The sequence below is a fragment of the Stomoxys calcitrans genome, chromosome 1 (genome assembly GCF_963082655.1).
Source record: "Stomoxys calcitrans chromosome 1, idStoCalc2.1, whole genome shotgun sequence".
Classification (NCBI taxonomy): domain Eukaryota; kingdom Metazoa; phylum Arthropoda; class Insecta; order Diptera; family Muscidae; genus Stomoxys; species Stomoxys calcitrans.
The window spans coordinates 188,366,475-188,382,081 of NC_081552.1; the positions used below are offsets into that span (position 1 = coordinate 188,366,475).

A 15,607-nucleotide genomic window follows, 5' to 3' on the forward strand; every position below is an offset into this window, starting at 1 on the left:
TTCGGAAAAGGAAATCAGTCCAAGAAAAACCCTGGATAACCGGGGAGATTTGCAATATTGGGAAAGAGGTCCGCTTACTTTTTAACAGAGCACGTCGTAAAAAAGCGGATATTTATTGGAATGTGTATTACACACGGCTCAAAGAATACAATAAGATTACCGGAGCGGCGATACGTGTCTCCTGGAAGCTTTTCTGCAAACAGGTCGATAGCGTTAATGACGCCGCCAAGATAAAAAAGTTTCTCTCAAAAACCCATGTCCAAACTGAAACTTTAGTAGACGACATGGGAGTGAGAGCAGAGATAAAGGAGGACATGTTGAGGCCAACATTTTCACAGCGTGCCTAAGACTTGCCTAGAGCGCACAACACTTAGGTATATGTCCATAGTGGCATAGGGCAGATTTATATATGCACCCTCTTTTCAACCTAACCTGATCTAAGTGACTCAGGAATTCAAATCGCGAGATAGGTTTATGTGGGAACTATACCAAAACATAGAACCATATTTACAAACCCAACAAACCTATGAGTACACTACTGCTTCAACCGATAATGCTACAAATGGTTCTATTATCGGCTATATGTAGATCTGTTTCAATAAATCAACACCTGCATATAAGCTTGTCTAATTATACCCTCAATCAAAGGATAGGAGTATACTAATTTTGTCATTTTGTTTGTAACACCTCGAAATATGCGCTTGAGACCCTATAAAGTAATAGCTGCCATATAAACCGATCTTGGGTCATGACTTCTTGAGCTTTTAGAAGGCGCAATTCTTATCCAATTATGCACGTGGTGTTTTGGTATCACTTCCAACCTATATGCTAAGTATGGTCAAAATCGGTCCATAACCTGTTATAGGTGCCATATAAACCGATATTGGATCTTGATTTCTTTAGCCGCTAGAGGGCATAATTCTCATCCGATTTGGCTAACATTTTGCATGAGTAGAGATGGACGATGGGTAAATACCCAAAAGGCATTTACCCACCCGATAAATTGGGTAAATACCCGGGATATTTATTAATGGGCCCAAGACTTTAAATCGAGATATCGGTCTATATGTCAGCTATATACAAATCTGGACTGATCTGAACCAAATTGAAGAAGGATGTCGAAGGGCCTAACACAACTCACTGTCCGAAATTTCGGCGACATCGAACAATCAATGCGCTTTTTATGGCCCCAAAACCCAAAATATAGAGATCGGCCTATATGACAGCTATATGCAAATCTGGACTGATCTGAGCCAAATTGACAAAGGAAGTCGAAGGGCCTAAGACAACTCACTGTCCCAAATTTCAGTAAAATCGGAGAATAAATGTGGCTTTTATAGGCCTAAGACTCTAAATCGGAGTATCGGTCTATATGACAGCTATATCCAAATCTGGACCGATAAGGGCCACATTGACGAAGGATGCCGAAGAGCCTAACACAACTAACTGTTCCAAATTTCAGCAAAATTTGATAATAAATGTGGCGTTTATGGGCCTAAGACCCTAAATCGGAGGATCGGTTTATATCTATCTATCTATATATATACAAATCTGGACCGATCAGGGCCAAATTGAAGAAAGGTGGCTAAGGGCCTCAGGCAACTCACTGTCTCAAATTTCAGCAAAATCGGATAATGAATGTGGCTTTTGTGGGCCTAAGACCTTAAATCGGAGCATCGGTCTATATGGCAGCTATATACAAATCTGGACCGATAAGGGCCAAATTAACGAAGGATGTCGAAGGGCCTAACACAACTCACTGTCCCAAATTTCAGCGAAATCGGATAATAAATGTGGCTTTGATGGGCCTAAGACCTTAAATCGGCGGATGGGTCTATATGACAGCTATAACGAGATCTGGACCGATCCGGACCAAATTAACGAAGGATGTCGAGGGGCTTAACACAACTCACTGTCCCAAATTTCAGCGAAATCGGATAATAAATGTGGCTGTTATGGGCCTAAGACCCTAAATCGGAGGATCGGTCTATATGGCAGCTATTACCAATCTGGACCGATCAGCGCCAAATTGACGAAGGATGTCGAAGGGCCTAATACAACTCACTGTCCCAAATTTCAGACCCTAAATCGGAGCATCGGTCTACATGGGGACTATATCAAGATATAGTCCGATACAGCCCATCCTCGACTTTACCTGCTTGTGAACCAAAAAGAATCTGTGCAAAGTTTCAGCTCAATATCTCTATTTTTTTAGACTGTAGCGTGATTTCATTAGACAGACGTACACACGGACGGACATGTCTAAATCGTCTTAGATTTTTACGCTGATCAAGAATACATATACTTTATATGGTCGAAAATGGATATTTCGATGTGTTGCAAACGGAATGACAAAATGAATATACCCCCATCCTTCGGTGGTGGGTATAGAAATCGGATTTTAGTTAAATATAGACCGATCTCCAGACTTAAAGTCTGGAGACAATAAATTGGTAATTTTTCATCCGAATTCGATGAAATTTGGCACAGTAAATTCTGGTAGACCATTTGTGTGAAGTGCTATTCAGATCGGAGTATATTTGGATATAGCTGCCCTATAGAGCGATCTCCTGATATAGGGTATTGAGGCCATAAATGATCCATTTATTACCCGAATTCGATGAAATTTGGCACAGTCTGTTCTGTTAGACCCCTAGCCATTCCTGTCAAATGTGGTCCAGTTCGGGCCATATTTAGATATAGCTGCCATATAGACCGATCTCCCGATACAGAGTATTGAGCCCATAAAAGGAACATTTTTCTTCCGATTTGGATGAAATTTAAAACAATGCGTTTTGATAGACCTCTACACCTGTTTGTTAAATATCGTCTACAGCGGACCATATTTGGATATAGCTGCCATATAGACCGATTTCTCGATATTGAGTATGGACTGAAATATTACACAATGACTTCTACAATGTTTCTTTTTTTTCTTTAATTGGCTATGACATTTCTTCCACTAGCCGAACGTAGATTAGCGTTCCAAGCGCCTCGATCTTCTGCGCTCATTCTAAAATCTTTCGAGGTGTCTCCCACTACTTGATCTTTCCATCGGGCTTTTGGTCTTCCCGGTTTGCGGGTACCACCGTGTTTGCCTTCAAAAGACTTCTTTGCTGGAGCTTCTTCATCCATTCTGACTACATGACCTAGCCAACGCAGCCGTTGTATTTTGATGCGTGTAACTATGCTATCGTCGTCATACTGCTCGTGGTTCATACGTCGCCTATATTTTCCGTTAACGCAAACTGGTCCATATATTTTACGAAGAATCTTTCTCTCAAATACTCCAAGCACTGCCTCATCTGCTTTCACAAGTACCCATGCTTCAGAACCATATAACAGCACGGATAGTATCAGTGTCTTGTAAAGTGTAGTCTTCGTCTGTCGAGAGGTGGCCTTGTTTCTTAACTGCTTATGTTTATGTGTGCGGGAGTGCACTTCGATCTGTGGGAAGATGGTGTATTGATTGAGTCCACTGCAAAAGTCAGAAGTAACACTTCACTAATGGCTTTGCATCTTCGTAAGAATGGTTGGAGAATATGTTCCCAGTGAACATATGAAAACAAAAGGAATGAGAAAAAGCAGTGGAGTTAGGATTGAACAAATATGCTTGGATTTTATTGAGGGGGAATACGTCTTACCAGTATGAAGATGAACAGCGAATGAGACAGTAGGCCTCAGATTTTTTGCGGAAATATCAATTTTGATGGGTTACTAATCGCGGCGAAAAAATACGTCATTTGATGAAACGTCAAAACAAGATTGTAAATAATCCACTATGGTTATCTGGGGATTTTCGATAAACAAATTGGGAATGTAGTTTGACCGTAAAATATGTAGGGGTTTTGGATGTAAACATTCCGCCCCCCTTGCAGTATTACTGCAACAAATAGTTCGTACCACATCAGAATTGATTTTCCGTTTACAATTCATGTTAATTTAGTATTAAAAAATATAATTTCTACAAATAATTTTCAAATTAATTTGCTAGGTTAGGAAAGTTATGTAATTCATTGTACTCTTAAGGTTATAAATACTTCTTTGTATTTTCAATTGAAAATAGAAACTAGATTTGTATTTTTATAATAATTTTAAAATTATGTACGTATATTGAAGTGTTGGTGTTAGGTTACATTTGCTTAAGTGTTCAGTTTGCTATTTAGAGTGAGTTCAGTTTTGTTGGATTTCAGTTGATGCGAGTAATAATTCAAAGTGCAAGGTAAAAACTACATTGGGCAACTGCCATAGATGGTCCATCCAAACATAGTATTCTGGGCAGTTGGCAGACCAGAATGGTTGGAAATGCCTTCTCTTATCACTAAAGAGTATATGTCGATACCAAGTATTACATCTATGGGGCCTGGTTTGTAGAATGAAGCGTCTGCAAGCATTATATTGGTGTATTTGGCCTTTATGGATTTTGAAAGCAATTTGCCGGGTGTGCGCACGGAAATTCTATTAGTTACGCGGAGTGTAACCTCGATTCGTATGTCTGGATCGTACACGGATGCCAAAACAATTGGGCAAATTGTCTCTTCGTTTAGAGTAAGCGTTGTAAGTCCCAATTGGCGCACTAAACTTGAAGATATGCGGCTATATTGGGATCCAGTATCAAGCAAACAACGTACTCTGCATTTTCCTTTGTTACCTTCGATTTCCACAACCACGGTTGGGAGTAGCGTAACTGTATTCTGCTTTAGGATAGCAGATAAAGAAGCATTGGAAGATTTATTTTCACACGATTTCGACCTTGCAGTTGGCTTCAAATTTGGATTTGAATCCGGATTTAGTATTGGATTCGGGTTTGGCTTTGGATGTGAATTTGGAGTTTTTGAGCTTCGGGATTTATTTTTGGACTGTTTTTGTTGTGTAGAATGAGGCCGTCCTTTTTGGCTCCGAGTTTGTTGTTGTGCCTTGTGCATATGAAGTAGGCTGTGATGGTTTTTTTGGCAGTACCGGCAACCAGTCGTTGTAAAACAAGAACCTTGGGAGTGCGAATGTGCCAAGCAGTTCTTACAGTAGCCGAATTTGTTTACCAGTTGAAGCCGTCTAATAGGTTCCATTTCCAAGAACTTTTTACATTTTCGGAGTGGATGGGTCCATCTACACAATCTGCATACATATTGCCCGGGCTTCTTACTATTTGGTTTACTGGCCTTTTGGTTACCACGCATTTTTTTTGCTAGGATTGAATGTAGTTTTAGTACCAATTAGATTTTAATCAAAGGATTAAAGTGTTAAAAGGTGGATTCGTTAGGAAGAACGACTAACTTTGTGATCGGCCTTGTTATTTTACCTTTCTCGGTAATAATCTCGGCGACACGGACTCGACCATCTGAGCCTGGACACACTTTCGAGATTCTACCCAATCGCCAACAATTTGGGGGCAAATTTTCTTCTCGAACTACAACCAACGAATTTTCTTCCAAGTTCGCAGTGGGATTTTTCCACTTGTGGCGCTTGTGGAGCTCTTTCAGGTATTCGTCCTTCCATCGAATACAAAAATGTTGGTGCATAATTTTTAATCGTTGCCATCGATTCACGAGGGATAATGAGACATTTTTCATATTTGGATCAATAGGCGTTAAAATCGGAGCCCCAATCAAGAAATGACCAGGTGTTAGGGCCGATAAATCGGATGATTCTTGAGATATAGGGCAAAGTGGGCGTGAGTTCAAACAAGCCTCAATTTTAGACAGTAAAGTTTGAAACTCTTCAAAGGTGTGTTTGGAATTCGCCGCCACCTTTCGGAAATGGGACTTAAAACTTTTTACCCCTGCCTCCCAAAGCCCACCCATATGTGGGGCTCCAGGAGGGATAAAATGCCATGCTATACCCTGGTGAGCATATTTGGACTCAAGTAACTGCTGGGATGATTGGAGGAAATCTCTTGCCAAGACCTTGGACGCACCAACGAAGTTAGTGCCATTGTCGGAATAGAGATGGAGAGGACATCCACGCCGTGAAGCAAATCTAGTAAAAGCCGCCAAAAACGTGTTGGTGGACAGATCTGATGTGGGTTCCAAATGAATGGCCTTGGTCGCAAAACACACAAAGACACATACATAGCCTTTGGTGATGCGACAGCACCGGCCGGAATAATTCTTTATATCGAATGGCCCAGTGAAATCCAGACCAGTGTGAGTAAAAGGCCTGAAAATTTCAGTTCTTTCTGGAGGCAGTGCGGACATCATTTGTCGCTGACACCGTTGCTTATAAAGGATGCACGGTTTACATCTGTTAATAATCGTCTTAATCAAATTTTTAACTTTGATTATCCAAAATTGCATACGAAGCAAACGGAGAACCAGTTGGTTGCCACCATGAATGGAAATCTCATGGGTGAATTTAACCAGGAGACGAGATAACTGGCTACTATACGGAAGTATAACCGGATGTCTTTCATTATACGACAAGACCGGAGATGATGTCAGCCTCCCACATATCCTCATAACACCTTCATCATCCAGGAATGGATTTAAACTTAATAATGAGCTTTTGGAGGCAATAGTTTTCTTCGCAGACAGTGCCAAATATTCGTCGGGAAAGTAAGCTTTCTGAGTCATGGAGAGAAGGCGGTTCTGCACCATCAAAACCTCTGATGGTGAAATTGTTGCCCTATGCCTCTGGTGCTTAGATCGGTATTTTGGATGCGTGCTGTGGAAAAACCGATATATGTATGCAATAACCCGAATGGCTCTTGAAAAAGAGGAAAACCTTTCCAGGATGTCGTCAAAATCACGAAAATAGGAAAAATGGACCTTCACAGTCTTCCTTTCAAGCTCAATAGGCTCGCTTGAACACTCGCTGAGCTTTGGCCAAGCATGCTTGGGGCTACTTAGCCACGATGGTCCATGCCACCATAGGTTGTTATTCAGAAGTTCAGTCGGATATATACCCCGACTGGCCAAATCAGCTGGATTAAAGTCAGACCTTACATGATGCCATTTAGAAACATCAATAACCTGGGTGATCCTTGATACCCGATTGGCCACGAACGTCGACCAAAAACAAGGAGGTTTACTAAGCCAAGACAGGACAATAGTGGAGTCCGTCCAACAAAACACTGAATAATCCTGGATATGTAATTGAGGAAGTAGGTGGTCAAGCATTTCAGCAAGTAAAGTTGCCCCACACAATTCCAATCGTGGAATCGAAAGTGTCTTCAATGGTGCAACTTTAGTCTTACATGAAACCAAATGGACGGATGTTGACCCCCTCTTACTGACCCGAACGTAGAGTGCAGCCGCGTATGCCTTCTCTGAGGCGTCACTGAAACCATGAAACTGGATATCACAATCTGGGCTATACTCAAACCACCTTGGCACGACAATGGAATTTATTGACGGATATGCAGACTGAAAACATCTCCAGCCAGACAATGATTGTGGGGAAACTTCCTCGTCCCACTTTGTACCTTCGGTCCAAATAGTCTGCATAATCATTTTCGCTATAACAATGCATGGGGCCAACCAACCGGCAGGGTCAAAGAGTTTGGAGATTTGCGATAAAATTTCCCTTTTCGTAAATTTGCAATTGTCGGGAAATGGTGAAGTAGAAAAGTAAAATGAATCAGAAGATGCATTCCAGCGAATGCCTAAAGTTTTAGCAGTACTTCGGTCATCTAAATTCAAAAAGTCCTCGGAAAGCAGTTGGTCAGTAGAAAGGTCGGAAAGGACCATCTTGGAATTAGATGCCCACTTCCTCATTGAAAAACCAGCGGACATCAAAGCTCTAATAAGCTGATTTCTCGACTCAATCGCATCCTCAATTGTGTGGGCACCTGCGAGAGCATCGTCCACATACATCGAATCCCGTAATATATGGGCTGCTAATGGAAATGACTCTTTCACATCGTCAGCCAACTGCAGGATAGTCCTTATGGCAAGGAAGGGGGCACAATTGACTCCGAAAGTCACCGTATCGAGTTCGTAGTCAGAAATACTTCCATTAGGGTCTATACGGTGAAGAATTCTTTGGAAAACTCTATGTTCCGGACGTATTAGTATCTGCCGATACATTTTCGTTATGTCCCCGTTGAATACATAACGGAAAAATCTCCACCTAAGAATGAGCACGACAAGGTCATTCTGTAAAACAGGGCCAGCATATAAAACATCGTTTAAACTGACACCATTGGATGAGGGGGAAGAGGCATTGAATACCACCCTCACTTTTGTCGTAGTGCTCTCGGGCTTTACAACGGCGTGATGGGGTAAATAATAATAATCGCAAGAGTGTACATCTTTAGGGGCAGAAACCCTGGACATGTGCTTTAAGGACGTATATTCCTCAAGCACTTTGTCATACTCGGACTTGAAAACTGGATTTCGGAGAAGACGTGCCTCATTCCTTATGAACTGTGCCATCGCACAGTTTCTAGAGTGACCGATGTTAACATCCTCCGGAAAACCCTCCCTAAATGGAAGTGAAACCATATATCGGCCCTCTTTATCCCTTGTAGTAGTCGCTGCATACAAATCCTCACAATACTGATCTGAACGAGATAAAAACGTCTTCCTTGGAAGGTCTTCCACCTCCCAAAAACGGGAAATCAGTGATTCTAGAGCAACTTCACAAAAATAAGACACAACTCTAGGAGATGAAGGAATGGATTCAGAAGGAATTGGACCTGTAAGGATCCATCCAAATACAGTTTCCTGTGCAAGCAACGATCCACAGACTTCTCGTCTAATGCCCGAGAGCATTATAAATGGAAGAATGTCCCCACCTAGAAGAAGATCAATTTTGGAACTTTCATAAAACCGGGGGTCTGCAAAAGGAATGTCGGGCAAATCGACTAATGAGTTCGGATGAAAGGTTCTCGATGGCAGGCTTCCTGACAAATGTGGTACCACCAGTGCTGAAGCCCAGACCTCAAAATTCGGATCCACTATTGAATTTAACTTGAAACGGCATTCCTTCTGAACGGAGGCGGAAATTGTATTATTTAACCCCGAAATACTCGCACTCATACGTTTGAACGGCAATTTAAGCTGATTGAACAACTTCTCGGAAATGAAGGTACCCTCAGAACCTGAATCAACTAGTGCTCTTGCCAGATAATCCAAACCATTATGACAAATCTTCACCATAGCCGTGCCCAACAGAACCCCTTTGGAATGACTTGAAAAGCATGTCTGTATTAAACCACCTCCGGAATTAGTGGACTGTAGAGTACAGGAATTTGGTATCGGAGATGTGACAGAACTGGAAGTGGTATGAGCGTTCGTATCGGGCTGGCCCTGGGTCGAAGGCGTCTGTTCTCGGTGTAGTAAAGAATTGTGGCGTTTGTTGCACTTCAGACAAGAAAACTTACTCGAACAGTGTCTCACGGAATGGGATTTGGAAAAACAATTTAGGCATAGACTCAATCTCTTAATTTCCGCCAACCTCTGATTCACACTCATTTGCAAAAACTTAGGACACTTTCGAATAACGTGAACCTCATTAGGGCACAGTTTGCAGTTGGACTCAGAAACTTTATTCTGAAAAGCCCTTATGTTCTTGCCCCCGGACTTCGGGCATGACCTCTGCCCCGTATTAGAGCCAGTCGACATTGTGTCCTTTTTACGGATTTCGGACACAGATTCTAAGGTCCTATGTCGATTTGTCAGAAATGTATCGAAGACAGACCATTTCGGAATTAAAGTTTTGTCCTCCAATGTCTGTTCCCATAAAGTAAGGGTCACGTCAGGAAGACGACTGGAGCATATATAAATGAAAATGGGGTCCCAACTGTCAACATCAATGTCATAAAGCTTCAACATGGAGATGCAAGCATTTATGTCTCGCTGAAGAGACTTAAGTGCGCCGGCAGATTCTGAATGAATGGAAGAAATATTAAAAAGTGCCTTCAGTTGAGTGTTGACAAGAACCCGTTTGTTCTCGTACCGTGAACAAAGACTTCTCCAAGCCAAGGCAAAATTCTCCTGAGTCAAAGGGAATTTCCTCACTATCTCATTGGCCTCTCCCTTCGTCCTTTGAGTCAGATGAAATAGCTTCTCCACCGGACTAAGACGAGAATTCCGAATACAGACCGCCGTAAACATGTCCCGGAATGTGGGCCATGTGGGATAATCGCCACCGAATGTAGGAATTTCACATGGTGGGAGTTTAAATCCCTGAGGTTGATTCGAAGCCGTTGTAGAAATGGGTTGGGAGAGCTGTTGAAGCACCTCCCCTAAATGTTCAACGCATCGACAATAAGTTGAGAAAGCACTTCTAAACTTTGACTTGACCATTTCAACCTCAGAAGCCTTCTCGTCATTTCCCCCAAAAGGCATCTCATCCCCAACTGCCCCCTCTTCCAAATCGCCAAGGCATTGCTCGTAAACTGGCTTCAGCCTATCCCAAATTTCCTTGACTTCCTCCTTGTGCGTCTCAACAGCATAACATGAGGACAACTTGGTATGCTTATCATTAAGGAGTGCCTCAAATTCGACAAGCCTGTCAGACAATCGGATGAACTTATCCAAGGACATGATCGTATCTACATTCGATTGCCTTTATACAATCTCAAAAGCACCGTGGGAAGGCAGTAGATAAAAAAAATGTGGTGAAATGCACAGCAAACCAAAAATCGACTAGGTCGAATAATTCTGTTCCTTAACAGGAAGTCTCTATTCAAACAGATTTCGCCCGTAGACAAAATATAGAATTAATTCCTGTTAATCAAACAAAGCGTAAAATGTACCTTCGAAACACAAAAGTATCTAGTCACACTGAAAAACCAAGAAAAAGAATATTCAACCACAAATGGATCCCAACAGAGATTCAAAAACATAAGTCATAGATACATCGCTAGGCTAAACTGCACTAGTGACGTCATGAATCAGCTGTAGCCTTATTCAAAACTGTTGGGGGTCAATAACCTCGAAAGAAGAAAGAAGGAATGGAGAACGGAGAACCGAAATATTTATAACTCAAGAGAGGAAATCAACCACTGCGCAGACTCCAATAAATACAGGCACCAGTGATGAAAATCAGATTGGCTCCAAACATAGAAGAGAAAATTGTACCCACAAGCGAACTTATTAGTACACAGCGCATGGGAGTAGTGTAGTCATAAAATAACTTGTTTGTACCCCTATGATACAATCGTATGACAAGTTATGATCACTGACAAAATGAAATGAAGCTTCTATGTGGAAAGATCACTTGTAAGAGAGTGCAATGGTTTGAGTGATAGAGAATAGGAGTGGTAATTAGAAAAAAAAGAGTTGACTTAGGGACAATGGGAATGAACAGAAGATATCGTAAATGACTGGATGATCTCAAATAACAACAAATAGCTGAAAATCAAAATAAGCATACATTCACTGCAAGAGAAATAACCACAGAGCACAATGAAATCCCATATCATCTTTGGCTACTGTGCATTCATGGGTATATCAACTGCAAAGTAGGAAGCGCGCACTGAACATACACCACCGATTTTACTTTGCCTCATGCACATGGATATTGAAAGAATTTTTTCTTTACTTCATTTATGGAATGTTTGTATTTTTGGATTTAAAAACACACGACTCACCAATGCTTTGTCCATGAAGGGCCCATGCCTTATGGTCCAATTAATCCAATATTTCAGGCAATGCTTGTAAACGAAGTCTTGGTGATTATTTTGTCACATTAATAAGTGTATTTTCCATAGTGACCAAACAAATGTATGATCTCCCAGTTTGGCTTATATAAATTCTGTATGCGGACTAATTAATTTATTTTCTTCTTATAGCACAATTTATAAATTTGACACGTGGTTAAATGCGCTTTTGACTGTAGCTTATTCTGTGTCAATCCTCACTCTATAGCACCTCAATAACAAATAGCTAGAACACAAAAGGCAATGTAACACTAACCTGTTTTTATCGGGATGACAAGAACTGGAACTTCTGGAATTGAAACTTCTGAGAGTGCCTGCTCCAAGAGGTCGTAGGTATCAGGTTCGAATTGGACCAAAATGTTTATGTGTGCGGGAGTGCACTTCGATCTGTGGGAAGATGGTGTATTGATTGAGTCCACTGCAAAAGTCAGAAGTAACACTTCACTAATGGCTTTGCATCTTCGTAAGAATGGTTGGAGAATATGTTCCCAGTGAACATATGAAAACAAAAGGAATGAGAAAAAGCAGTGGAGTTAGGATTGAACAAATATGCTTGGATTTTATTGAGGGGGAATACGTCTTACCAGTATGAAGATGAACAGCGAATGAGACAGAAGGCCTCAGATTTTTTGCGGAAATATCAATTTTGATGGGTTACTAATCGCGGCGAAAAAATACGTCATTTGATGAAACGTCAAAACAAGATTGTAAATAATCCACTATGGTTATCTGGGGATTTTCGATAAACAAATTGGGAATGTAGTTTGACCGTAAAATATGTAGGGGTTTTGGATGTAAACAGCTTACTTAGTCCAAAAACAGACTTCTACAATGTTCGGCATTCAATTCATTTATGGTCCGAATCGGACTATAACTTGATATAGCTCCAATAGCATAACAGTCCCTATTCATTATTCGGCCCGGCCGAACTAAGCACGCTCTTATTGGATTTAAATTTCTATCATTCTAAAAAGACCCAACTGTTACACATGGAATCTATGCCACTCTATACATTAGGCGGTCACAATGTAATGTGCTCACAATATTAGTATGAGTGGCTTGCTTTGTGTGCGTTTCCAACAATTGTCGAGTAACGACAGCAAATGTTAAATGCATCCATTCTTTGGCTTCTTCTACTTCTCCTGTCTTCTCATTTAAAGAACTAAAATAAACAACAATAACAACAACAAAGTGCTGGCGGTAAGACGAACAATAAGCCTCTAAAGTCTACTGAGCAAAAGCAAAGCACACCGACTACCAACGACTATAACAAGTTGGATGTCCCTTTAAGGGTTTTATCTCCTTTTGTGCACTGAAAATCGTACCGACAATACGAAATGATGGCATTTGCCACACACAGAGACACGCATACACACACAGTTGAGCATTAAAACGTTTGCAGAACATGGTGTTGAAAATGTGGAAATAAATGGCAAAGGAAATACCACCATCAGACTGCAAACGAAGCAATTCTCGTCGAGTGCACAAAGGAAAAATCATCTCAAATTGAGTGTGAATGGCGTCTGTATTTTTGCAAATAAAAGTCCTTAACAGGATATTCAACGCAAAGGTGTTGTTTTAGCAAATTGCCAAACCGATATTAGTAATTTGGGAGATTGATGGGGTATTAGTCATCTTAGCTTTAAGTTCAGCATTAACTTTATGGAATTTATGGAATACAGCATTATCATAATGTATACAAATTAAATGATGCTATGAATAATTGTACAACCAACAAGTAAAAAGGCATTAAATTCGGCCAGCCCGAACTTTGGATACCCACCACCTCGGGAATATATGTTAACCACCTTTCTTCATGATCCGGAGAAAAATTCATCATTTATGAAGCCTGTAGCATGAATTCAACAGACATGCAGACGAACAGACGGACGGACGAGCGTAGCTAGATCGTCTTGGATTTTTACGACTATCAAGAATATATTTACTTTATAGAGTCTCAAATGGATATTTCGATGTATTGCAAACGGAATGACAAAGCGTGCTAAGTTCGACCGGGCCGAATCTTGGGAAACCACGATTTAGACCGTACTTGGCATAGTTGTTGGAAATCGCTTTTATAGCCAAGAGTTCCGGCTTCCAGGGGCTCAAGAAGTCAAATCGGGAGATCGGTTTATATGGGAGCTATATCAGGTTATAAACCGATTTGAACCGCATTTGACACATTTATTGAAAGTCATAGCAGAACTCGGACCAAAAATGCGGCTTGTAAGGGCTCAAGAAGTCAAATCGGAAGATCGGTTTATATGGTAGCCAAATCAGACAAAAACTGTGGCTTCTAGGAGCTCACGAAGTCAAATCGGGAGATCGGTCTATACGGCAGCTATATCCAAATCTGAACCGATCTGTGCCATATTGCAGAAGTATATCAAGGGGCTTAGTATAACTCGCTGTCCCAAATTTCACCAAAATCGGATAATAAATGTGACTTTCATGGGTCTATGACCCTAAATCGGAGAATCGGTCTATATGGCAGCTATATCCAAATCTGGACCGATGTGGGCCACATTGACGAAGGATGCCGAAGAGCCTAAGACAACTCCCTGTCTTAAATTTCTGCAAAATCGGATAATAAATGTGACTTTCATGGGCCTAAGACCCTAAATCGGAGGATCGGTCTGTATGGCAGCTATGGGACATAACACAACTCACTGTCCCAAATTTCAGCGAAATCGGATAATAAATGTGGCTTTTATTGGCCTAGGACCCTAAATCGGCGGATCGGTCTATATGGCAGCTATAATCAAATCTAACACACCTCACTGTCCCAAATTTCAGCAAATTCGGATACTAAATGTGGCTTTTATTGGCCTAGGACCCTAAATCGGCGGATCGGTCTATATGGGGGCTATATCAAGATATAGCCGATCTTCGAACTTGGCCTTCTTATGAACAAAAAAAGAATCTGTGCAAAGTTTCAGCTCAATATCTCTATTTTTAAAGACTATATCGTGATTTCAACAGACAGACGGACGGACATATCTAGATCGTCTTGGATTTTTACGCTGATCAGGAATATATTGTGTTGCCCAAAAAGTAATTGCGGATTTTTCATATAGTCGGCGTTGACAAATATTTTCACAGCTTGTGACTCTGTGATTGCATTCTTTCTTCTGTCAGTTATCAGCTGTTACTTTTAGCTTGCTTTAGAAAAAAAGTGTAAAAAAAGTATATTTGATTAAAGTTCATTCTAAGTTTTATTAAAAATGCATTTACATTCTTTTAAAAAATCCGCAATTACATTTTGGGCAACCCAATATATACTTTATAGGGTCGGAAATGGATATTTCCAAACGGAATGACAAAATGAATATACATACCACCATCCTTCGGTGGTGGGTATAAAAACATGACAAAGATCTAAGAATAAACTGCAAGTCCGGCTCATTTTCACCGTAGCTAAAAAGTTTAGTGGCTAATGGGCGAAAGGACCATTAAGATCTTTCCTTTCATGCTAACCGTTCCACCCTAATATAAATGGAATGACGTGATTGTAAGCGAATCAAGTAGTAGAGAAGTCAGAATGAAGACAGGAAATTTTAGAAAAAAATCAAACACATAACCGATGGCCTTGATACAGGCACATCCTCCTGAAGAGATAAAGCAGAAAGTCTGTCAAAAGATACAGATATTGCGCTTAGCATATGGAACGACAGCTGGCCACATATTGGGCGATGTTGGCGGCGATGAGGATACCCCAAAACTAATAACTGATGATTATGCAGAATGTCTACCGCCTAGTCAGACTGTGGTCCAAGCAGCAGTGTTGCGACTGGAAAACTACAAGGCAGCAGGATATCGAATTCGTGCCATTGTAGCCTATGACGCTGAACGCTTTCGAATCCTGGCGAGAACATCGAACAAAGCGGTGTTTATCCCCTCTTAATGTTGGCGACATTTGCGGGGTACAATGCCATACATGGTAATTTAAAAATTTTTCTCTAAGAGGTGTCACACTGCGGGACACCGTTCGGACTCGGCTAT

The 15,607-nt window shown here is 41.0% G+C and overlaps 2 protein-coding genes across 3 annotated transcripts in view; one reads left to right on the forward strand and one right to left on the reverse strand.

Moving 5' to 3' along the window:
• Positions 1–15,607, forward strand: part of LOC106090824 (sensory neuron membrane protein 2) — a 572,456-nt gene that overhangs the window by 364,049 nt on the left and 192,800 nt on the right. The window lies entirely within an intron of this gene.
• On the reverse strand, positions 4,014–12,212 carry LOC131994048 (uncharacterized). The gene is made up of 3 exons (XM_059360185.1): positions 12,190–12,212; positions 11,862–12,023; positions 4,014–5,185 (listed from the first exon to the last, which is right to left on the reverse strand). The coding sequence occupies exon 3, from the start codon at positions 5,175–5,177 to the stop codon at positions 4,230–4,232; it is 948 nt and encodes a 315-aa protein (XP_059216168.1). The 5' UTR covers positions 5,178–5,185; positions 11,862–12,023; positions 12,190–12,212; the 3' UTR covers positions 4,014–4,229.